This window comes from Arachis stenosperma, chromosome 7 (assembly GCF_014773155.1).
Source record: "Arachis stenosperma cultivar V10309 chromosome 7, arast.V10309.gnm1.PFL2, whole genome shotgun sequence".
Lineage (NCBI taxonomy): Eukaryota > Viridiplantae > Streptophyta > Magnoliopsida > Fabales > Fabaceae > Arachis > Arachis stenosperma.
Window position 1 is genome coordinate 20,169,455 of NC_080383.1, and position 27,339 is coordinate 20,196,793.

At 31.7% G+C, this 27,339-nt stretch overlaps 1 protein-coding gene across 4 annotated transcripts; it reads left to right on the forward strand.

Annotated features, from left to right (window-relative positions):
* The first annotated feature begins 17,098 nt into the window (after positions 1 to 17,098).
* LOC130940881 (probable pre-mRNA-splicing factor ATP-dependent RNA helicase DEAH5) lies at positions 17,099 to 25,641 on the forward strand. 4 transcript variants are annotated; one of them, XR_009070427.1, is made up of 5 exons: positions 17,099 to 20,563; positions 20,881 to 21,277; positions 21,673 to 21,906; positions 22,607 to 22,657; positions 25,243 to 25,641. XR_009070427.1 is itself a non-coding variant. In XM_057869155.1 (3 exons), exons 1-2 carry the CDS (start codon positions 17,331 to 17,333, stop codon positions 21,272 to 21,274), a joined length of 3,627 nt encoding a protein of 1,208 aa, XP_057725138.1. In that variant the 5' UTR covers positions 17,099 to 17,330; the 3' UTR covers positions 21,275 to 21,277; positions 21,673 to 22,507. The 4 variants fall into 4 exon arrangements, 2 of the variants coding, with proteins under 2 accessions (XP_057725138.1, XP_057725137.1); XR_009070428.1 differs by lacking the exons at positions 22,607 to 22,657; positions 25,243 to 25,641 and adding an exon at positions 22,032 to 22,507; XM_057869155.1 differs by lacking the exons at positions 22,607 to 22,657; positions 25,243 to 25,641 and having other exon boundaries at positions 21,673 to 22,507.
* The last annotated feature ends 1,698 nt before the right edge of the window (positions 25,642 to 27,339 follow it).

Consider the following 27,339-nt stretch of genomic DNA (forward strand, 5'->3'; position numbering starts at 1 on the left):
ACATCGCATCTCCCATTCCGTTCATCAATAATTCATACTCATAATATAATTCGCTTCTCAAAGAAATCAAACTCGAAATAAAAACCTTTCCTTGATAAATCGAATTCAAAACTTTTCTTAACTAAATAAAACTCAAAACATAATGCATTTCTTTTCTTTATAAATCAAAGTCAAATAATATAATTCTTTTATCCATACTTGTCTAAATAATACTTCAAACCAAATCTCCAATTTTTATAAAAATCTCGGCAGCATCTCCTTTAAAATTCAGACTTTGTCACCCTTTTCGGATCCAAATCAAACCACCTTTCAAACCCTTTTCAAATAATTTCCAATAAGCCAAACCAATTCCAATACCAAAATCATTTCATCATCAGTACTCACATTCATCAACTCTTTCACAATATAATTCTACATTTCCATCAAGGTTACTAGCATTAACATATTCCCACATTTTCAACCTATCATATGGTCATCTAGCCTATATTTTCACAAAACATTATATATTATCTACGAGAAACCAAAATCATACTTTTGCCGATTCCTTCCTAAGCCACAAACCCTTCAAAAGTCCTTCTCACCACAAGATCCAAGCTCCAAATTCTTAATCAAACAATTTCAACTCAGCATCACTTGCTCTACATCATCAATCAACTCTAACCAATATCCAAATTCAATCTAATATCACATATTATCACTATAATCAACATAGAGTTTATTAAATTAGAAATTCACCAAGAATTAAAGGTTTCTTACCTCACTCGTGGCTCAAATGAACAAAACCCAACAATTCTCACAAGCTAATTCGGTCTTAAGACATCAAAATCACAGAATATCTCAAACAAAACCTTAAATTTCGAAATTAGGGAAGAGTAGCTGAGTAAGAAATTGTTAGATTCTTACCAAATTGATCTATGGGTTTTTTAGATAATTTCGAAAGCAACGCGTGGCCATTGACGGCTCGTCAATCAAAGTCCGAATTGAAAGTTATGGGCGATTGAATTTCTGGAGGTGAGGGTTAGGGTTTTTAGCGTTGATCTTCTCTCCTTCAGCGTATGTCCGTGAATGAAGGGAAAGTAAGCCCGTTCTTGGAGTTTTATATGTTGGGCCATGGGTCCGGTTTGGATCTGATCCAACCAGTTTAGTCCATTGGTCCAGGTTTGGACCAAACTCTTTAAAATTAGTGTCAAAATTCATGTTTTAATTTTCTCTACCTCATTTAACTATAAAATTTAACTTTTTAATTTCTTTAAATAATAATTTATTTATTAGATACTTATTGATTAATTTCACAAGTCTTACAAGGGATATTAGAGTTTTAAATTTCGGTAACACTCTACCAAGAATGTGCTAAGTACCGTGAGATTTAGCAACGAATGTTAGTGTCAAATTTAGCAGTGGATTTTTTTACGTTAAGAGGTGAATTTTCATTTTTGAAAATTTTACAGTCGGATTTAAATTATCGTCCAAAAATCGAACTGTAATGAATGGCGCGAAGTGTATCGGTGGAATTATTGACGAAAAATTCGTAGTAACTCATCTAAATGAACAACGATATTTCAGTAATGGCCAACTTGTTACCATCATATTTTTTGTTGGTAAATCCGACAATAATTTTCACCTAAATTCGAAATAGACCCCATCATTTGCGCCACCATCTACCCCTTGCCTCTCTCTTTCTCTCTCACATTCAACCTCTCTGTCACCACCATCTACCATAGAAAGTCACATTGTTGTCGCCGTTCTCCTCCCTCCCCTCCCCTCCCCTTCGGTCACTGTCGCCGTTGAAGAGCGTCCACCGGGAGTCATGTTACTACATTGCATTGCCACTGCCTCCCTCTTCACGAGTTGCTGTCATCGCCGCAACTTGCTTCCGTTAGCCGTGTCGCCTCCCTTCATCCTTTATCTAGGTAATGTCTTCTTCCCTTCTTTTTTCCTTTTTATTTTTCTATTTTTGCTAAAATTGTAACACTCCTCTGTCACCAGTTGTTATTACCACCACTACCACTGTGTCAGAAAGTCTCTGAATCTCTGCCATCATGCGACTAAGAAAAGGTACAACGAACTCCTCGCACACATGAAAGAGTAAAATGCAGAAACAGAGTCCCTAAAGTAGAAGTTGGATTATATCTAGAAAATATGACAGCAGACAACGATTTACCATAACCAGATGCGCATAGGTGGTAGCACTGCTATTGGAAGAGGCCCGTTGTAATTTACACCAGCATTAGCACTTTTATTGCGATCGCTACAAGACCAGGAAGACGGCCAGGAGGACAATGAGGATGATTATGAGGACCCGTAGTTACTAGGGTTTCATTTTCACTTGTTTGATATTATTAGACTTTGTGTGTCTGTCATTTTACATTTGTTTGATATTACTTTTTATACATTTGGGTTATTTCATAATTTTGTTTATTGTTTTAATTAAAAATATTTGTTAGTTTAATAATGATATTGTGATATAGCAGGTTATAATAATGATATTGTAGATAGACATTCTACCCACAAAAAAAAAAGAAAAAGAAAAAATGACGTTCGCTACCATCAATTTCTAGAAAAAAATTTAACGATAATATTAATTTTTTTAAATTGACTCATTTATTATTGTCGAATTTAGTTTAAGGTCGGTTAAATCCGATGTTAATAAGTGGCGCAAAAATATAATGGTTGCACTAAAATTATCGTTGGATGGTATCCTCCTTCCAAAATTCGTCTCCAGAAAAATGGTTATTAATGGATTTTTTAGACGATAAATAAAGTTGGATTTCTAAAATCCGATGGTAATTAATTACCAGCGAGCAAAATACTATGTGTATTAATCCGATGGTAGCAAAATTAACGTTAAATTTTTATAGCAATTTCGACGATAATTCTGACAATACTCAACATATTTTTTACAATGAGAAATGATACTTGTACAATTCTGCTACCTCAGCCAGTTTTATTAGTGGAAGAAGTTTTCTTTAGGGTTGGAAATTTTTTGTAGTGTCTTTATATTTGAAAGATATTTTTGTCGTTAATAAAGGTAGGATTTATTTTTGTAAGCGTTCTAATAATTGAGAGACAGGTGGCTTACCCAAAATTCAAATGCAGTTTATGCTTATTACTCTGCAAATAAAGAGACCTACACAATCTTATTTGGAATTTGATGGAAACTAGATGTTGGAATTATATGACAACTTTCTGTGGGTGATTTTATTTGCAAAATAGTATAGAATATAATAATTTTAGGACTCTTTTATATTTATAAATAGTATAGGATATAAAAGTTTTAGCACTCTTTTTTATCAAATATTTTTTTACTAAATTGAATATGGTGAGAGTTACTAAGATTTGAGATAAATTAGGTCTCTAAAGATTTCGATGTTGGACTAATTAACTACCGAAGAAAAATAAATACTAATCATGTTTTCTACGATGATAAACACTAGACACATTATGTTTTTCTATCAATTTATCATGTAAAACCTAACAATGGTACTTATGTGTATAGTTAACTATAGTGACATGTCTATTGATAGAAGATCGTCCCAAAGATAACAACTTTTGAAGTGAAACTTCACTTGCTTCATTAGGATTTGTGGTAAATAAAAAGTAGTTGATGAGGATTATATAGAAACTCAGAAGATAACGAATGCTTCTCTATTCAAAACAACAATCGTCTCTATGTTTAAATGCCAACAATAGAACATGTCACTAGAAATAACGAAACACGTGACAACTCTGTTTCGTTTCACACTATTCATTGATGAAATGACATAACATATCTATCATTATTGAGGTAGATGACTTAATTGGTATTTTTCTTTCTCATGGACTAATTAGTCTGAGGTCGAAATTCTTGAGAATCTAATTGTCTCTTTACTTTTTGAGTTATTACTTGTTTCTTGAAAAAAATGATTTATACTAAAATGAATATGTTGTTTATACTAAAATATACTAAAATGAATATGTTGAGTCTTACTAATACTAGATAGTAGTGTTTTAAGTTATTGGTTATTTTTTAAGAAAATATTTTATTCTATTTCAAGCAAGAATATAAAATTTACTGCACCTATTCAATTTGTAATATAACATTTAATTTATTCTATATTTAAAAATAGAATTTTAGTTAAGATAATAATTTGTTCTATATTATTGGTTATCTTTAATAATTTGTCTACTATATGAGAATATTTAGCTAAAAGAGTAACGAACAAAATAATTTAATTGCCAGAAGAATTTTTTTTGGAGAAAGTAAAATAACAGAAGGAATTTTGTTAATAAGGTAGAAGTTTATTTGCTAAGCAAACAAAATGAGAAGAATTAGGAGTTGTGTTAATTTATATAATTATATAAACAAAGTGATGTATTACTATTCAAACGGTGGTAGAAGTTTTTTATGAGAAATATATTTTTTGAAATTGTGTGGTGTGTTTTAAGCGAGACCAAAAGAAATTAGTGGTGGATCAAGAAATAAATAATAGTTGTATCCCATAAAATAATATATGAAATATTTTAAAGATAGGTAGCATTATAGATTGATAGGGTATTGCAACGCAAGTGGAAGATTCAGGTGTTATTTTGGCACGACTTATGAATAAAAAATCTATCCTTTTTTACATCGTGTTTTTTTTAATTTATACATGATTCTTGCTAGTAACAATGTTTTATAGAGATATAAGTACTAAGGATGTGATGGAAACAAATTAGAATATAGAGTGGAAGAGCAGACTATTCCAATATGAAGAGGATTTGGAAATGAATTTATTTGAGATTTTGAGTCATGTGGAAGGATTCCTTTTTTATAAAATTATTTATTTTGCAAGTAAAAAAAACATACATATAAAAAATCTAAAGATGTTGGCGATGAAAATAGCTAGACTTTTGAAATGAGTGATTATTCTAAAAAGTTGAATTAATACATGCTTTATTCGTTATTCAAGGTTGAACATAAGAAAAAATCTCAATAACTTGAGAATGCTAGAAGCAGTTCCCATATGTCTAACTAAAATAAAGATAATTAACTACATAATTTTTTTAAAAAAAATTATTATTTATACACTAAAATTAGTCATTATGCATAAATACATATATTGTTTAATTTATTTTCAATATATATTTTATATATATAGCATAGTTATTTTTTTACGTAAATAATATATGGGTTCTATGACTACTAACGGTTTAAAAAAGTCCTACAACAATATTTTTTATTGTTCTTATAAAATTATATAATATTTTTTTATATAATTATAACTGTAAAATTTTTACATAAATATTTATAATTTATATAGATAAAGTATTAATTTTTGTCTCAAGTATTTGGATAAATATCAACATTGTTCCTAATATTTTTTGTCCAAATTTTATATTGAATGTTTTAAAAATGACTTAATATTATTCTACCGTCAAATTAAATAAAAATGATTAACAAACGCAATGACATATTTAATTTAAAAATGCTATTTGTACACTAAAATTAGTTACAAAAATTAGTTATTATGTATTTCTATATAAATATATATATAATTTGATTTCTTTTTAATGTATATTTTATATTTCAATATATATTCTATACTAGTGACTGATTTTAGTATACACCTAGCATGATTGTATTTAGTAGCTATTGAATATAACAAACTTTTATAATATTATTATTGTAAATAAAATTAAAAAATAATGGGATCGGAGCAAGTTAGATACTTATCTCATTATTTCGGTGATAATCACCTTAACATAGAATATAACTTCTCATTCTGTAGAGAAATAACTATTTATGATCATCTAAAAATTATCCTTAAGGGATGACCAAATTTTATTTACTATTTTGTAAATATTTTAACATTCAGATATTTTTTTGTCAATCTAACACACTTTTAGTCTACTAAAACTCTTGCTAATTTAAGCATCAAAGTCTTTGTGGATACCTACTATCGTTCAAGCGAGGACCTGGGTGACACCTTCACACTACAAGAAAAATACCCATTCAACCACATTTTTTTTAAACTACATTTGAAAAGCGTAGCCTATTCTATGAATAGGCTACGCTTTTCTCCGTGTTGTCTTTTTATAAGAGAAAAGAATACACAATTATGACATCGTTTAAAAAGTGTAGCCTTAGGTATTATAGAAATCACTTATAAAGTGTAGCCATAAATTGATACCTATAGATTCACTTTTCGTATCAAATGGAACGCTTTTAGAGGGTAGCCTATTTATTTAGTTTTGGGTGCGTTTTAAAAGTGATGCCTAATGTATCTAGAACTAAAAACTTATCACTTGTAAATTTTTTCCCTCTTAACTTGTTATCCAGCTCACACTTAGTGAAAATTTTCCCTCCAAGAGAAGAAAACCATTTCACCTTTCACAAAGAAAACCCTCAGCTCACACTCAACTCACAAAGAAAACCATTTCACACTCAGCTCACAAAGATAACCATTTCACCTTTTAGAAGTAAACCCTCGTCATCACCCTCAGCTCGTCATCGATTACCCTCAGCTCTTCATCACCCTCAGAAAACCCTCCTGCATTGCGAATCGAAAACTCCAGTCACCACTGACCCCCACTCACCACTCACCACCACACACCACTCACCACTAACCACTGACTGTCGCTCCAAGCTAAGTTGCCCTCTTGCACTGATCGTAGCGTGCCACCCAGACCGTTTATCTACCTTCGTAGTCTCTGCTCTCACCATCACTGGTCACCATCGTCGTATCTGTGCTCACTATCACCGCTCAACCTAGTTGTCTCTGCTCTCACCGTTGTATCTCACCCTTGTTGTCTCTGTGCCGACCGTTGCCGCGTGCTTAGCATCATCGTTCTCTCTGCTCACCATTGTCGAGAAGGTATGTGTAGATTTTTATTTGGTTCTAAAATTGGAGGTTTAAGGTTCCGATTTAGGGTTTTTAATTTGGAGTTTGGTACATTAATTGCCTGTTATCAGTGAAATCTGAAGTTTGGTTTAGTTCAAGTGATTCAGTTGTTGTTTACTAAAATCTGAATTGAGTAGAGGTTGCTTGTTGTTCTAAACCATATTTGTTTGGGTAATAGAAAAATAAAATGCAGTCACTGCCATCACATGAAACTAATTGGTTATGATTCTTTATTGCTTCCTTAATTGCCTCTTGTAAGATAAGAAAATCGAGATTCCTTAATATATTTCTGTCACGAATAATTCTATGAATCAAGGTTTCTTCTGTGTGGAAAAAAGCATTGAATAGTTCTTCTGCATAGAAATTAAAAGTAGTATATGGTTATTTAATTAGAGGTCACGAGAGAGCAAAGTATATGGTTCTACTTGTATATGCATAGAGAAAAAGAAGGAAGCTATATATATAGCCTTAATTATTACATGTTTGGCAAATGACATAGTATAGCAAATTAATTAACTTTAATTTGGATTTTTTATATATGGAGGGACCAAATCCAGTTTCAAGTGCACAAGGAAGCACGTCAAGAATTCAGGTTTGTTATTATCTTCAGTTGCTGACTCAGTTCATTAGGCATCTGTTTACTTCTCCATCCTCAATTTGTATTGTTTAAAGACTTTAGAAGCTTCTGATTTATTAACCAAAAGAAAGATATTAGTATATTTGCTAAATGCATCAACAAAACTAATATAAAAATGAAAACTATTTCTTGAATTTATTGGTGATGGTCCCCATATGTCTGCATACATTAATTGCAAAGGTTTAGTACAAATAGATGTAGAAAGATTAAATGGCAATTGATGCATTTTTTTCCATTGAAAAAAAGTCTCATATATATAGGTAATAAAGAACTAAAATAAAGGAATATTGCATTTATTGAGAATAGTTTGAACAATTTTTAGAGCTGGATGTCTCAGTCTTTTATGCCATAGAGCAATTATATCAACATCTATTTTTTTGAAGTGAGTGATGTTTTATTAACATTGCTAGAAACAGAAGTAGGTATGTTTCTTGGTACATATAGGTTAAAAAATTCATATATTCCATGTTTAGCTAAGCCTTGAAGGAGATAATCCCTGATAACCAGATCACACACATAAAAATGATTAGGCCAAAAGTAAAAAAGACACAATTATCAACAACAAACTGTGACACACTTAAAAAGTTTTGAGAAATTTAAGGCACGTGTAAAAAGATTGGCTAAAAAGATAGTATGTTGATATAAGACACAATTCTATTTCTACAACAGTATAGGATCCCAATTTTGATATAACAACTGAAATGAACACATGATACTCCTCTGTGATTCCATCTAAAATCGCTTGGATATGACCATCCATCCTCAGGGTAAGAACAATCTAAAGCTAACAAAAAATCAACTAGACCTCTGATCTTGGCTAAATATTCATCTGCAGTTCCATTCTTTTGGGTATTGTTCAGTGCTTTAGCTTAATAATGCAGCCTTGCTAGTAGATTTGCCTAACTCATTATGCTGCACGTTTTAGTAACTGTATGCTAAATTTTTATTCACTTCCAATCAATAAGTCAAAGAAACAAGCAACACAAGGAAAAACAGAAGTTTTCACATCGCACGGGGCCAATCAATTTCGGAAGAGTACGAGTGGCTATGGTAAATAGTAGATTTATATTTATTAGAATTTATATATGCATAAATTGAAGGAAGAAATCGAAGTATGATCTTGTTTTGCAGCGAGCAACAAAGGAAACAAATGAGAAACCAAGAAGGTTTGAGATGTTCATTGCTACCCGAACAAGTCGGAAGAGAAAAAAAGTGGATGAGGAAATACAAACTGCTGTTGTAAGAGTTCATTGAATCATTCATAGTTACATTTCAAATTTAGGATACGATAACTAACTCAATTTTAAATGTTTCTTCTGTGCAGGAAGACTTCTAACACCGCCAAGCTGCTGGTGAAACAGAAGAGGAAGCATTTGAGTCCTTATTCGGGAAAGAACAACCAGGTCGGGTAAGGTTGTATGGAAGATCTGTGACAAAGACTAATTTAAAAAAAATATACTGAAATTAATGAAATCAAGTATCAGCACAAAGAGGAAGTGTCCAGTCTGAAGGATAAACTTGGACACATGGAGGCCCAACAGCAAAAACAAGAGACCAAACAGCAAAAACAAGACGAAGAGATTCATGGGTTGTGAAATATGATCAAGTTATTACTGCAGCGATCGGAACCTAGAATGAGGCCAGAAGAACTAGAAGCTTTATTACAAGACGCCCAACAGTCTCCAATTGATGCGAATAGCGGCCATGGATCAACACATTTTTCGAACTTAGATGTGGTATGTCCTTATCTATTCCTTGTTCCATAGTTTTCTACTTGCATTTACATTAATTGCTATGGCTGAAAATATTTGTTGGCTTTATTAACACTGAAGTTGTATTACTATGGCTGAAATTTGTTTGTGTAATTCTCGTGGTTGTATTTTTGATTTTGTGCACTTGGTACATATGAATTTGTCCCTATATCTAATTTAAGTGTGAAAGTCTGGTTAATTAGTGCATGAAAAATGCTATAGGGACATATTAGGATTGTGTTAAAGGAAATGGAAGAAAGAAACACCTGTAAATTTTTATGGTTTGAATGAAACAAGATAATACTTAATTCCTTGAATTCACCTCTTCTGCCGTGACCATGTTGTTTTTTTTAGTATATGCTTTCTTGGTTTACTATGACTACGTGTTCCATTTAATTTTTATAATTACGAATGTCATTATGAATATTTTTTAACTACTTTTCTATATAATTATGCAGGGTAACAATGAAGATTAAGCAATGAAGATTAAGCTGACTATTATTGTGGTTTATTGGCTAAGATAGAGTGCTATTTAGAATCTTTACATGTATGGTTGACTAATGATTTTTATTAGAAGATACTTTTATTGGCTAAGTGATATTATAGTTTTGATATGACTATGCTTATTTTAGTTTGAGTTGTATGAATTTTTACAGTTAGAGACAATTTTGGATCAATGTTATAAATATATTTTGGTTAGAGACAATTTTTATTATATAAAGAAATTATTTAGTATAATTATGTATTTATTTTTATTTTGTAATATTCAACTCATTTATATATGTAATCATATTAACTATTATGTTGTATTAATAATTATTAGATATATATATATATATATATACAGAAAAAAAAAACTAAGGCTACACTTATATGTACAGTAGCTATAGCATTAAAAAAAAACGAGACCTAAGGCTACACTTATATACAGTAGCTATAGTATACAAAAAAAAAGAGATCTAAGGCTACACTTATATACAGTAGCTATAGTATAAAAAAAAAAAAGAGGAACCTAAGGCTACGCTTATAAAAAGTAGCTATGGTATACAATGTGGCTATGCTTTACAAGTGATGCAGTAGCGTTGAAAAGCGTAGCCTATTCTGAAAGAATGAAAGCTGAAAAGCGTAGCCTTTGGTCCTGGACAGCATCACTTGAAAAGCGTAGCCTATTCCCAAATGCCAAAAGCGTAGCCTTTGGTGCAGAAAAGCGTAGCCTTTGAAAATAGGCAACGGCCGAATAGGAATCACCCCAAAAAGCGTAGCCGTAGCCCAAAAAGCATAGCCGTAGCCTAAGGCATCATTTTTTTTTCACTTTTGGCTACACTTTTCAAGTGTACCTGAATGGGTATTTTTCTTGTAGTGTCAAGACATTTGTATCTCACGTTCAAACCCAAAACAATAATCCAAGTAAACACCTTAAAACAATAATGTTCGATGTGACATTTTTTGAGGACCAATTTGAATGGTTATTCTTTAATTAATTAATTTACAAGTTTCTTTTATAAATTTCTTTTAAATAAATATTTAAAGGTTTTATTCACGAATATATATATATATATATATATATATATATATTATTTTGAGTGATATTTACAAATTGGTGTTTTATCACTTATCCTTTTATGGTGGAATCGCATTAATAAAAACTATCTTATTAACTAGTTGGTGTCATCAACTATCACAAGAAAAAAGATAGAAAAAGAGATAGAGAAAAAAAATGACCAAATTATATAAATAATGACGTTGTCGACGAGTATATATATATACTTGAGATAGATATTAACACCAATGTGTCGTGTTTAATTAATGCATCTGCACTAGGGGTGTAGATGGTCTGAATCCAAAAATTCGGTCCGAATTTGAAGTATTTTTGCACACATTGGTTCGGACTCGAAGTGACCTGAGAAAAAAATAATACTAAGAATAATATTTCAACCGTATTTGGGTCATAACTCGTGTCACTTGGTTCGATTTGACCCCATCCAATGAGAATACATATTTTAAAATTAATATTTTGTATTTATGAAATATAAGATTTTAGACTAATGTATAATATTTTGTATTATTTCACTCATTTGTATTTGATTTAAATATTTGATGTTATTAGTATTGATTCGTGATTATATTTTAATTTTGGAATTTGTTTAGCATTTATTATATTTTTTAAGTAAATTTTATTATACGAAATGATTGTTAGAGATTTGGAGATTCTCCCATAGCTAACATTCAAGAAGGTAATATGTTTGTTTTGAACTTGTGTTTTTTAATTAATATTTTGTAATATTAATTATAAATTAATCCGTTTATTTTTAATAAAAATTGAAAAACTAAAAAAAGAGATACAAAAATGCATAAAATTATGATTTATAAAAAGATTAAGTTTAACATTAGCTACTAATTTTTTCGTAATAACTAACAAATAAATTTTTATCTTTTTTATATAAATTATTATTAAATACCTAATTTTTATTTGATATAATTTGTAGCCTGAATGTATATAAATTTTATCAGATTTAGAATCGGATTATAATAAAAGAATAGACTTAATATACATTTAAGACCCAATAAACAAATTCTATTTCACTGATTTATATACATCTTTTATTTGTACAATACACATAGTAATAAGACAAATTTGCAAATATCACCCAAATGGCATATGTCCTTAAATAAAATATTTACATTATTTATTTTAAAAAATCCGCTTTTATGAGACAAAAAATACATTATATTTTGGGTTAATCACTAAAAATATCTTCGAACGCCGACAAAAATTTATCCGAATTTTACTATCGACAAAAAACTTTCAAATAATTTAAAAATATGACAAAAATGTCCAACAGTAAATATATATTTCCAAAAAATGCCTTAGAGATTGAATTTTGATGCAATTTTTTCAAACATAATTATAAAAATGAGATATTATTATCTTTAAAATTTGGTGATTTTTCGTTAAATATATATTTTTTGTAATTTTTTTATTAACAACTAATAATATTTTTTAAAAAAATATATATATACTTAGCAAAATAAAATCAAATTTTAAGAATAATAATATCCTAATTTTTTAATTATATTTATAAAATACTATATTAAAATTCAATTTCTAAGACATTTTTTAAAAATACATATTTAGTGTTAGATATTTTTGTTACGTTTTTTAATTATTTAAAGATTTTTTATTAATAATAAAATTCGAATATGTTTTTATCTTGTTAGAATGTAATTAGGATCAATTAAGATCAATTAAAATTATTTAGTATATCTGAATATTTATTATAGGAAATTACGTTTTTATTATTAAAAAAATACAAAAATTACGGTGATTTTACCACAAAGAAAACAACATATCTTCTTCAATGAGAATACCATGGCTCTGATACTATGTTAGAAACAAGAGATTAAACTGGAGATTAAACTTGGGTTGGTCGAGTGGTCAGCTCACTTGTCCGCTTAAGCAAGTGTCGGGAGTTCGAATCCCGCCTTGTGCATGCAGCAATTCATTGGTCAGCGACAGACTCTTAAATGGAGCTCAGATAAGAATTTGTGTATTATTAAGAGAACTGTAATAATAAAGACGTAATATCCTATAATAAATATTTAGATATATTAAATACAGAAAAGCTCTGCACACAAGCCATTAGGGCTTGTATGCTTTACAAGTTCATTAAGCAATAAAACAAAAAAACGCGCTGCTCCACATACGTTGTATACACGCGCTATATAAGATCCCGCGTATATCTAACTACCAAATTTAAAAGATTTGTTTCCTTCTTCGTTTTCGTTATTTTGAGATTTAGTTGTTCTTCTTCTCGCGCGTCTTCCCTCCTTCTTCTCCATCGTTCTTTTCCTCTCCTTTTCTCGCTGGTATGTTCTTTGTTTACGTTACTTTCCTCTCTCTGTGCAACTCGAGCTTCGTTTACTATTTTGATTTGTTGTTTTCTGAAATCAAAGTTTGATCTCGTTTTGAAGATAATGGATCATTCAACCTCGGATTGTCAGCTGAATCCAGGCGAGGTGGATTATGAATTTGAATCTAACGAAGTTCTTGAGGTTTGATTTACATAGAATTAGTATGAATTTTCTTGCAGTAATTTGTATAGCATTGTGTAGTTGAAAAATTGCTGAACATTGACTGTGAAACTAACACGTTAACATGAATCTGTCGATTCAATGTATTAGTTGTGATTAATTATCTGGAATTTATAGCAGACGCTCGGGTGTAAATCAGGTCTTTTTTGGGTGTATTTTTGCTAGAAGTGTGGGTGTATTTACACTTTACTGGTTTTTTGTTATTTTAATTGAGTTGTTGTTGTTCAAGTGTATTATATCAGACATGATTGGGTGTATTTTTGCTAGAAGTGTGGGTGTATTTACACTTTACTGATTTTTTGTTATTTTAATTGTGTTGTTGTTCAGGTGTATTATATCAGACATGATTGGGTGTATTTTTGCTAGAAGTGTGGGTGTATTTACACTTTACTGGTTTTTTGTTATTTTAATTGAGTTGTTGTTGTTCAGGTGTATTATATCAGACATGATTGGGTGTGTTTTTAGTTTTTGACATGGTGTATTCTGCAGCCTGTGTATTTACAGTTTATGGCTTTTATTGTCATTTTAGTTGAGTTGTTGCGGTTCGGGTGTATCATATTAGACATGATTGGGTGTATTTGAATCATATCTATGGGTGTATTCACAGTTTTTGACATGGTGTATTGTGTAGCCTCTCTCGGTTGTTGATGACGAGCTTGTTCCGAAGGTTGGAATGACCTTTACCACCCTTGAAGATGCTGGAAAATTTTACAGGAACTACGCCAAAGGCTGCAGGTTTCTCTACAAGAGTTCGGTGCACAAATAGGAAGGGAAACGAGATTAAGAATCAACTGATTACATGTAGCAGAGAGGGAAAATGAAAATCTAAGATATCTCCGACCGAGAAGACCAATCCGACAGCCGGTCTAAACTGTCCTGCAAGAATTTATATACACACATTGAAGGGTAAGACTTTTGAGGGTCTTACCCTGGAATCTTCTAAAAATTATTTTGTCATCCTCAGAAAGTTTCTTATATTCAACTTTCTCAGGAAATAGATCTCCTACAAAAAAGAAAGCCACAAAGTATCAAAGTCAGTTCAAATACACCCAAGCATCAACTTAAATACACCCAAGCATCAACTTAATATACACCTATAATTTTGAGCTAGTTACCTGTTACATTGATGCCAAGCGCATGACCTATCTTTCTTGGTGTTATTTTGAAAGAACCATATCCTGTTTCCAGTCTGTTCTCCCCAAGTTTGAAGTTGTTTGCCAGCTCCCTTAACAGTTGGTGATGCACCCTTAGTGGTGGGATGTGCATCAACCCACCGAATCCGAGATCCCTCACAATCGCCTTCTTCTCCTCACTCATGTTTCTGAATTTATCACTTAGGAGATGTGTGGCACACTTAAGGTCTTTTGTTTGGTTTCTTGCTGCCATTTTCTCTGAAACGAAAAATACACCCAAAGATATCAGTAAGATACACCCATATATATGAGTCAGATACACCCATTAATAACAGTAAGATACACCCATTGATAACACTAAGATACACCCATATATATGAGTCAGATACACCCATTAATAACAGTAAGATACACCCATTGATAACAATGAGATATATCCATAGATATGATTCAGATACATCCATATATATCAGTCAGATATCACTCAAACATGCTTCAATATCAAGCAACATTACAAGGTCAAGCAGTATACACCCCACAATATACGGAATATACCCCCAATAATCAGTTACCAGAAGATCTAGAACAACAAGAATAACAGGAGAATTTAGAACAACAACATAGAAGAACAGTGTAACAAAGAAGCAAGAATAACAGTAAACCCTAGAACAACGACGTAGAAGAAAAGTAAAACCTATTTCGTAATCTCGAAAATATACAGGAATCTTAATGAACTTACCTTGAGTATTGTTGCTTTGTTTTCTCTTCAGATTCTTGACGGAGAGTTTGATGGTGTGTTGATGGAGGTTTCGAAGGTTAGCAATGACTTGTATATTTTGAACTTCGATTTTCGCTCGAAAATGGAAGGGTTGCTTTGTTTTTGAATCGCTTTGGGAAGTGGAGGAAGTGGAAGAGTCTGCCATTACTCGTAGAGTACGTAACCGTTTGAGTGGCGAGCGCGTGAAGTGGCGCTCCATTCAATCTCTCTTCATGCGCGTAAATTGTATTTGGGCTAGGCCAATTTGTAAACTTGTAAGCTTGTATGTGTAGCAGGCCCGTATTAAATAATACTAATTATTTTTAATTATATTTTAACATACTAAATAATACTAATTAATCCTAATTAATGCTAATTAAACATATCTCACATTTGAATATTTCAAGAATGTTTTTGGTAGTTAACCCTTATGATTTTGTGTTCCACGATTTCTTTTTCCTTACAGAACCTATTAGTATATTCCAGAGATAGAGAATGCCACAGCACACAGGGAAAACGTGAGAAAGGAAAAGAACGAGGATTTAGAAATTTAATAGAGCAAGGTCAAGGCAACGATGAAATTGTAATAGAAATTCAACTCATGGAAAATACTTCAATAAAAGTTAAGCTTATTCTATTTTTTAGTTATAATATGCCATGCGTTACTTATAAATTTTATAAAGCAATTAGTGTTTATATATTTCGATACTATTCTAAATAGATATCTCTAAAAATACTTGTCATTAGATTTGTAAATCTATTTTTATTATATAAGTACACAAAAATACTCTGCTTATTTTTTAAGTTTGAATCTAAGATTTTTGTGTTATAATATAAAATTATTATTTTTACTAATTTTATATTTAATATTATTATATATATTTAATAGAGTAAAATATTAAATTAGTCTTTTAAATTTAGACATAATTTTATTATGATCTTTAAGATTTAAAGTATTCTATTTGAATAAAAAATATTTTATGTAGTTTTAATGTAGTCCCACCATAAAGTCAAAGTTAAATAATTAACAGAATGTCTTACATGACAGATGTACAAAAATAAGATCCATAATCTGAACAACAAATACAAGTTCTAGAAGTACAAAATCAACTGTGGATGCATATATATATATATATATATATATATATATATATATATATATATATATATATATATATATATATATATTATTTTTCTTACAGTTTAAATGAAATATTTTTTATAGAACTAAAAAAAATAATAAATGTATTAATGCATTTACGGTTGATTTTGTTCCTTTGGAGCTTATACTTATTCTCTAGATTATTGATCTTGTTATTGTCCTGTTGTCATGTAAGACATTCCGTTAATTATTTAATTTTGACTTCACGGTGCAACTATATTGAAGCTAAATGGAATTTTTTTAGATTCAAATAGAACACTTTAAATCTTATAGATCAAAATAGGATTACGTACAAACGAAAAGCACCAATTTAGCATTTTATTCTATTTAATAAATAAAATAGTGAATTAGTTTGTATAATTCGGTTTAACTCTTTTTTTTCTAAAATTAAGAGTGAAATTCGAACTTGATACCTCTAAATTAAAAATAATTTATGTGTATTTATACTTATGTGTATTTATATATTTATATAAATTTACATATTATTTGACCTATCTTAATATATATTTATAATATATATTCTATACAAATAGAAATATTTGATATTTTATAAAGAATAAAAGCTTAAAATCTATACTTTTAAAATTGACGGTGAAAAGAAAATATCATTAATAAAGATTTTTGCTTTTTAAACAAAAATTGTGATTACAATGAATTTATTAGAAAAAAGGAAAAGAAAAACTCAGAAGAATGCACTAGTTAGCAATATGTGCACATACTCCTGTTTTGGCTTACACCAGTGAAAAGCTCTTTCACATGAGAACTGCGACCCTTAGAATTTAAAAATATCCAATTAGGGTTTAAATCACGAGCCTTTGTATCCCAATTAGGGGTCCTTTGATCTAACAAATTTCACTTTCGTTCCAAATTCTCATACGCATAACACCACGAATCCACGCTAATTCCCAATTCGTCATTCGCGCTTCGGTTCTAGAGCCATGGCGGTGGAGAACCCACAAGATTCGTTGAAGAAGCTCGAGTACTTGTCTCTTGTTTCGAAGGTTTGCACCGAAATGGAGTCTCACACCGGAAACGGTGACAATGTACTCGCCGAGTTCATCACCGAGTTGGGTCGGTCTTCCGAGAACGTCGAAGAATTCGACGCAAAATTGAAGGAGAACGGTGCCGAATTGCCGGATTATTTTGTCCGTACACTTCTCACAATAATCCACGCTATTCTCCCTCCGAAGAAGGGTTCTGGGAACAGCGACGTCAAGGGTTCGAAGCAGGACGGTGGTGGTTCGAAGGGGAAGTTCAAGGCACTGGCTATTGCAGATGATAGGGATAGGGTTAAGGAGCTGCAGAAGGAGATTGAAGCTGAAGCCAAAGAGAAACATGGTGGTGATAGAGACAGAGAAATACACGGTGAAGATGGGCACAGAGGAAGAGACAGAGATAGAAGGGACAGAAGAGATAGAAGGGACAGGTATGATAAATATGATAGAGATGAAAGGCATAGAGATAGGAATAGAGATAGAGATAGAGATAGAGATTATGATGATTATGATGATGAAAAAGGGGATTCTAGGAGAAGGGGAAGGGATAGAGAGAACGATAGGGGTAGGGATAAGGATAAGGATAGATATGAGAGGCGGAGGAGAGATGGGCGTGAAGAAGAAAATGGTGGTTATGGTGACGAAGATGGTGGTGGTGACAGGAAAGGTAGGAGGGATCTGAGGCATAGTGGAGGGGGTGAAGTTGAATTGTACAAGGTTTATAAAGGGAGGGTTTCAAGGGTGATGGATACAGGGTGCTTTGTTCAGTTGGATGATATTAGAGGGAAGGAAGGATTGGTGCATGTGTCACAAATTGCAACTAGGAGGATTAGTAATGCAAAGGATGTGGTGAAGCGGGATCAGGAGGTTTATGTGAAGGTTATATCTGTTTCTGGTCAGAAGTTGAGTCTTTCGATGAGGGATGTTGATCAGCATACCGGAAAAGATCTTCTTCCGTTGAAGAAAAGCGATGAGGACACGTTTCGGATGAATCCACAGGATTCGAAGGATGGGCCAGTTGCGAGGACGGGTCTATCGGGTATCAGAATTGTGGAGGAGGATGATATGGGGAAATCGCGGAGGCCTCTGAAGAGGATGAGCTCTCCTGAGAGGTGGGAGGCAAAACAGTTGATTGCTTCAGGTGTTTTGAGTGTTTCAGAGTACCCAACTTATGATGAGGAGGGAGATGGGTTGATGTACCAGGAGGAAGGTGCTGAAGAAGAGCTTGAGATCGAGTTGAATGAGGATGAACCTGCATTTTTGCAAGGGCAGAGCAGGTATTCAATGGATATGTCTCCTGTCAAGATTTTCAAAAATCCAGAAGGTTCTCTTGGTCGTGCTGCTGCACTGCAGTCTGCACTTATAAAGGAGCGTAGAGAAGTACGAGAACAGCAGCAACGCACCATGCTTGATTCTATTCCAAAGGATCTCAATCGTCCTTGGGAAGACCCTATGCCTGAATCTGGTGAAAGACATCTTGCCCAGGAGCTTAGAGGAGTTGGTTTGTCAGCCTATGATATGCCAGAATGGAAGAAGGATGCCTATGGAAAGACCATTACTTTTGGGCAAAGGTCAAAGCTTTCTATTCAAGAACAGAGGCAGAGTCTCCCTATTTACAAGTTGAAGAAAGAATTGATTCAGGCTGTCCATGATAATCAGGTGTTGGTGGTAATTGGTGAAACGGGTTCAGGTAAAACTACTCAGGTAACACAGTATCTTGCTGAAGCAGGTTACACGACAAGAGGTAAAATTGGATGCACTCAACCTCGTAGGGTGGCTGCAATGTCAGTTGCAAAGAGAGTTGCAGAAGAGTTTGGATGTCGATTGGGAGAGGAAGTTGGTTATGCCATTCGGTTTGAAGATTGTACGGGACCAGATACTGTAATCAAGTACATGACCGATGGTATGCTTCTTAGGGAAATACTGGTTGATGAGAACCTGTCACAGTATTCTGTCATAATGCTTGATGAAGCTCACGAAAGGACCATTCATACTGATGTTCTTTTTGGACTGCTTAAGAAGCTAGTGCAGCGTAGGCCTGAGTTGCGATTGATTGTCACGTCTGCCACTCTGGATGCAGAGAAGTTCTCAGGATATTTCTTTAATTGTAACATCTTTACAATACCTGGGAGAACGTTTCCTGTGGAGATTCTTTATACTAAGCAGCCAGAAAGTGATTATTTGGATGCAGCTTTGATCACTGTCCTACAGATCCACCTGACAGAACCTGAAGGAGACATTCTTCTCTTCTTGACTGGTCAAGAGGAGATTGATTTTGCTTGTCAATCTCTCTATGAAAGAATGAAGGGTTTAGGTAAGAATGTTCCAGAACTGATAATATTACCTGTTTATAGTGCCCTTCCTAGTGAAATGCAGTCTAGGATATTCGACCCTGCTCCTCCTGGTAAAAGGAAAGTGGTTGTGGCAACTAATATTGCTGAGGCTTCTTTGACTATTGATGGGATATTTTATGTTATTGATCCTGGGTTTGCAAAGCAAAATGTTTATAACCCAAAGCAAGGACTTGATTCGTTGGTGATAACTCCAATTTCACAAGCTTCAGCCAAACAAAGAGCTGGACGTGCAGGGCGTACTGGACCTGGAAAGTGCTATCGCCTATATACCGAGAGCGCATATAGGAACGAGATGTCTCCTACTACAATTCCTGAGATTCAAAGAATAAATCTTGGGATGACTACTCTCAACATGAAAGCTATGGGAATAAATGATCTTCTGTCCTTTGATTTTATGGATCCACCATCACCCCAAGCTCTTATTTCAGCCATGGAACAGCTTTACAGTCTTGGAGCATTGGATGAAGAGGGCCTTTTAACCAAACTGGGGAGGAAAATGGCAGAATTTCCCCTGGATCCGCCATTGTCCAAGATGTTACTTGCCAGTGTGGACCTTGGATGCAGTGATGAGATTTTGACGATAATTGCCATGATTCAGACTGGCAATATTTTTTACAGGCCTAGGGAAAAGCAAGCCCAAGCAGATCAGAAGAGGGCAAAGTTTTTCCAGCCTGAAGGTGACCATCTCACACTGCTTGCTGTTTATGAGGCTTGGAAAGCTAAGAATTTTTCAGGACCATGGTGTTTCGAGAACTTTGTTCAATCTAGATCATTGAGGAGAGCACAGGATGTCAGGAAACAGCTTCTTACCATCATGGATAAGTAAGATATCAGTACTTCTAAATATTTTAGTTACTTTGTTTACTTGTTTGTTTCTTTTTCTTTTTCTTTTTTCTTCTTTTTACTTGTAACTTTGTACAGAGTCCAATGCTTCTGCAGATATACTGTTTTGTAATATATTGAAATTTTTAGACACACTAAATGTTTCAGTATTGGGTTGCTTGTTGCCATTATGGTGTTGTAACATACATTTTGGTGTGGTTTGTATTTTGTAGCTATATCTTGTCATTGGTTCTCTGCATTATAATTTTGCTGGCCAGATTGAATTGTATTCTGAAATCATCATCTCTGATATGCAGGTATAAATTGGATGTTGTAAGTGCTGGAAAAAATTTTACCAAGATCAGAAAGGCAATCACCGCAGGATTCTTTTTCCATGCAGCAAGGAAGGATCCCCAGGAAGGCTACAGAACCCTAGTTGAGAACCAGCCTGTATATATCCATCCAAGTTCAGCTTTGTTCCAGAGACAACCCGACTGGGTCATCTACCATGAACTTGTTATGACAACCAAGGAATATATGCGTGAGGTCACAGTGATAGATCCTAAGTGGCTTGTTGAATTGGCACCAAGATTCTTCAAAGTATCAGATCCTACAAAGATGAGCAAGCGAAAGCGTCAAGAGCGTATTGAACCACTCTATGACAGATACCATGAGCCAAATTCATGGCGTTTGAGTAAACGCCGTGCTTGATATGTAATTCATCTTCTTCTTCTTCTTGTTCCTCTTAATTCAATAGATTGCTCAGTTTTTTTGTAGCATTAAAAAGATGTAAACTTCCCCCTTAGTCCTTATATGATAATGCAGGTGGAAATTTTGACCCTTAACTTGTATTAACCGAAAATGATGATAGAGACATATTTACTAAATCTAGTTTTATTATATTTCTTTTGGCTGATTATTTGGTTCTTTATTGTTGCTGAATTCTGAATATTTGGTTTTTCCTGGACGTCTGATATGTGTAAAATATGTTACTAATGTTCCAATGTTCTGGAATTTTGGTCAAGCAAGGAGTTACCGAGTTAATATCGTATTGGAGTTGTGTTATGTGCCAGTTATATTGGTTAATTGCTTTATGCTGTTTATAACAGTTCAGGAACATAGTGCAGTGCCACAGGCTCCCTCTGGGCAAAGATTCAAGATCTGGGATCAATGTGATGGTGTAATCTATATTCCTGTGAGATATCTTCTGAGTTTGTATTCTCAGTAGATGATCTACAAGGTTTCTGGACCCTGCCTGGTTGATCACATGAGCTGATCTCAGAAGTCAGAAGGATGTGAGCCTTGACCAAGGAGAGATGCTTTTGCCAACACAGTTTTTTAAGGTAGATTTTCAACCTTCTGTCTCTTCTCTCTGGAAAATTAATGGAGTGGCCTTGGTTGCAATAGTTGAGTTTTGAATGGCAAGAATTTGAAGAGAATGTATTTGTTGCTTTGATTCTATTAATAGCAACGATTGTCAGATGATTAGAAAAGGTCAAGAGAGAACAAAAGGTCAAGAGAGAACGATTCGGCTGTGTTTGCTGGTGGAATTTGAACTTGGCTAGATAGAAATTGAAGTGGAGGTTAGTCTGGAACCCTTGCACCTAATGGCTGATAGGAATGTCACTCACAGTGATCAGTAGCACACGAGATGATGTTCTTTCCTGGTGTTAGTTATATTCATGATGAAGCACTGAGCATTGGCTGAGTAGGGGCAGTGAATCTTCATTTTGGTCATATTACTAGGCTTGCAATAGGAATAATTATTCTGATGCGTGATGCATTTTTTCCTTGGTATTTGAATAAGTTGCTCCTCTCATGGTTGAGCAACAAAAAAAAATGGCATTACACTGACGTGTGAACTATGTGAGGTTAGAAAATTTTTGTAAAATGGCAATGCTTCGTGAATTATTTATCTTTTAGAAGAGAGAGAAAGAGAAGAAAGAGAAAAAAAAGGGGGGGAGGGGGGGGGGGGAATAGATATGTGCTTACGTGAAAAATAGATTTCATGATTAATTTTTTTTATGGGAATATTCGCTGCAGGATATGCTTGAAATTCACAACTAAATACTGCTGGAGATGAACACGAACAAGGTATAAAAATTAGTAGCTAGTGCACTTCATACCAAACTATTTACAATAATTTTGTGGGCTTTGCTACTATATAGATGAAAGATGCTTTCTACATATATAGAGACTACGTGTTTTCTATGAAAATGAGACAGTTGTACAATATAGGAATAGCAGCTTTATGAGAATTTCAAAAAACTGTGATTTCAGGAATGGTAGGCCTATATATGTTTTTAATCAAGCTATAATAACTGCTAATGACTAAAATTAAAAAATATTTTTTATGCAAAATTATTTATTAAATTTAAATATTTATTTATTGGAAGAGTGTAAAATTTGGCCCGTAAAAACAAAGATAAAAATTAAACTTAAAATAAGCTTAATGATGTAATTAAATATTTATTTTTATGTTTTTATATTTTTGAATTCATTTAATTATTTTGCATTTTATTTTGTAGTCATATTATTGTGTATATTTTTTATTACATACTTAATAGTTATTGAATAATAAGATTTATCGATAATTTAAATTTTAAAATATAGTAATATTAACTAACAATAAATAATTGTTGAAATAAAAAGTAGATCTAAATACATGAATATTTATTGGTGTTTTTCCTTTTGAAGTTAGTGCTAGTTTTATTGGTAATAATGACATCAACTGAAAAAAAATTAATTATAAATATTATAAAGATTTAAATTTGTAATTTTACGAGACTAAAATTTTTAAATAATTATTTAATGACATATATAAAAAAAATATTTAATTGTATTGACAATAAAAAATTATTTAATTTTTTTAAAATATAAAACTTAAAACAATAAAATTCTAAGTTATATATTATTTAAATTATTATACAAATATTTTAATTTATTAGTTAAATAACTAGAAGATTAACTATATTTTATAATAAAAGATATAATTATAAAATTATTATCATAATATATATACATGTATGCACAAAAATTGTAAATGGAGATGCAAATGCGACCATTATGTACTTCGAAGGAAAAGTTATGGCCGATTATATGTCTATGGCAAGGTACAACTACTTGACTAAAGATGGAATTTTAGTCAACTTGTTTTGAGCCGATGGAGAGAGAAAATTCGATTATTAGTATTTCAAAGATGTTCTAATGGCCAAATTTACGTACAAAAAGAACAAATATAAAAGACTTTGGTAATATTTTTTGGTACCAACAATCAAGTAGCAACGATTTATTTATTTTAACATTTACTTATATTTGATTATTTTAAATATTCTAATAAATTTTTATATATATTCTACAACCTTAATTTAATCTTAAACCTTATCCTAAAACATAAATCTCAAAACTCTATAACACTTAACCTTATGTTTTAAGATAAGGTCTAGGATTAAGTTAGAGGTATAAGATATATTATTATTATTTGATGTATAAAAATTTATTAAAATTTTTAAAATAATTAAATATAAGTAAATGTTAAAATAAGTAAATCATCGTCTATTTATAATTGTTGGTACCAAAAAATATTACAAAAATTTTTTGTATTTGTTTTTTTTTTTGTACGTGAAGTTAATGGCTAGGACGTAACTCGAGTTTTCTCTCTCTAACTCAAAAAAAAATTTACTAACATTCCATCTTCAATCAAGTTGTACCTTACCATAGACATCGGATCGACCGTGGCTTTTTCTTCGAAGTATACAGTGATCACATTTGTATCTCCATTTACAATCTTTGTGCACACATGTACATATATTATGATAATAATTTTATAATTATATTTTTTATTATAAAATATAGTTAGTCTTCTAGTTATTTAACTAATAAATTAAAATATTTGTATAATAATTTAAATAATAACATATAACTTAGAATTTTATTGTTATAAATTTTATATTTTATATTTTAAGAAAAATAAATAATTTTTTTTATTGTCAATACAATTAAATATCTATTTGTTTATATATGTTACTAAATAATCATTTAAAAATTTTAGTCTTATAACATTATGAATTCGACTCTTTATAATATTCATAACTAAAATATTTTTTTCAATAAATATTAAGTATGTAATAAAAATATATATAATAATATTATTACAAAATAAAATACAAAATAATTGAATAAATTTAAAAATATAAAAACATAAAAATAAATATTTAATTACATCAAAATAAATTAAAAGGTGAGTAAATGGGTGCTACGGCTAAGGTTGGTGATGGTTTTGACTTAGGGACCTACTATTAAGCTTATTTTAAATTTAATTTTTATCTTTATTTTTACGGCCAGATTTTATACTTTTCCAACAAATAAAACATTTAAATTTAATAAATAATTTTGCATAAAAAAATTATTTTTTAATTTTAGTCATTAGCAGTTTGTACGTATTTTATTTTAGCTTGATTAAAAACATATATGAAACCCACCATTTCTGAAGCCACAGCTTTTTGAAATTCTCATAAAGCTGCTACTCCGACACATACTCATATGTTATACAACTGTCTCATTTTCATAGAAGACACGTAATCTCTATACATGTAGAAAGCATTTTTCATCTACCCAATAGCAAAGCCCTAATTTTGTACTTGTTGTATTTATCTGAAAGTGGTTCTGCTGTTTTACAGAGCTGTGCAATTTTAGGGGTGCCTAAATTAAATTCTGAAGTTACAGCTTGTTGAAGGATCTCAATTGAACAATGTCAAAACTCTGGTGGTTTGGTTCTGAGTAATAGGCTAATAGCACTGGAAGAGTGATCTGGATTTATGCAGTTTTGTGGTGTTTCTCTTTAGAGCATGATGAGAGCAGAGTAAGACTTAATAAGGTTTCTGTGTCTCATTTTGGTGATGCTGTTCCTAACTTTGGCAAAGGTTGAGACCTTGTTTATGCTTAGGTTTGGTGGGAGTTTGATCTGAAAGTGGTGTTTTGTTGCCATTCTGTTTGCTTTTTTTTTTCTTTTTAATTCTTCTTCTGGCCTGGTTTGTATTTGCTCTACTTTGTAAATGAGATTAGGAGAGATTTAAGGTTTTCAAAACAATTTATAGATTAATTTGTATGTACTGTTAATGTATAAACAATTTTCATTTCCAATTGTGCACGGTCATATTTAAAAGGTTTTTTTTAACATAATGCATTACTAATAAGGGCTAATTACTTCAAAATTGTATTGGTATTGGTAACTATGGCAATTAATAAGGCTAACTTCAAACCAATATTGAATTGCTAAGCAACTTGTATTCATCATCAAACCAATGCAAGTTGCAATAGTGACATGGTTGAAACACTCAACTATAATAATAGGGAGTAATAATAAATGAAGGAAATAATAAATCATGAATGAAAAAAAAATCCTTTTTACGAGACATTACGGAGTTGACGTTTAAATTCAATTTAGTGCTCTAATATTGCATCAATCAAAAGTGATGCTATATGTAAAGTTTTGTTGGTAATTAAGTTCAATTAAATTGGCCCAACTACAATAAAAGCTATACTTAAAATAAAACGCATGACACGTACTTCGTACTTCAGTCTACACTTTTTGCAGCACACACATTTTTTAAGTAACACAAACTTATTAATATAGTATACAAATTTTTGTATACAGTACACACGTTTTTGAAGCATAATGCACAAATTTTTTAAAGCACAACACAAATTTTCGCAACACTAAAATTTGTGTATATTTTTTTATAGTTCTGTTACACATTTTTTTTCTCTTTTTCTTCTTGGTATGTAAAAACCGATCACCATTTATTGCAAGCTAATATTACACTACAAGTTCCATTTTCCAAAAAACAAAACACACACACAAAAATGTGCTCTTGATATTCTTTTTAAGTATGTCATCATAATTCATGCCTATTAACTCTGATGTGCAGTTCCAACATTTTTTGGTGGTTAGGGTCCATAGACAGTGTGACACGACAATCTCTGAGTACACCCAATATATCTCCTTTGTGTTCATGGAATGTTGTCCTTAGATGCAAGATATGCAATTGTGCAAATCACATTTGAATGCAATAGCTCTAGAAAAATTCGGCGATCGAGTCTTGTCTTTCTTGTAGTTGTCCATCAACAGTGCAAACACTATACCACATCACATGTGTAAATCAAACAAAGTGAAACAACACACACTCCTTCACTTTCACAGCACACAAACAATCGAAACTAATAGCTTGGTAGCTCACACTAATTTGACAGATATCATTAAACAAATTCTGATTTATCATAGCACACAAATATTTAAGCGTAGCACACATTTTTGTTCAGCATGACACATAAATTCACATATATAGCACAAAAATTAGAATGATAGAATAATACTAAATTTTCAAACAATTCAATTAAAGAAAATTAAGATAATCATAAATAACTATAATCAAGAAAAAAACACAAAAATATATACAATAGCACACAAATATTGAGTATAAAAAAGGATCCCGCTAGGGAGACAATGGACTATTTGTACAATGTAAGAGTTCGGATCTAGCGCTTTAATACCATGTCATGATACCACTCATCCCAAAAGCTTCAGCTGATGGGAAAATGTAACACTAATAATTATATCTCTAATACTCTATAAACCTCCATTGTACACATTGTATAAATATCTCATTGGCTCCTCATACTTTCCCTATAAAAAAACAACACAAGTAATCAAAATTAATAACCTGATAACTCACACTAATTTGATAGACATCATTAAACAAATTCTTATTTATTAC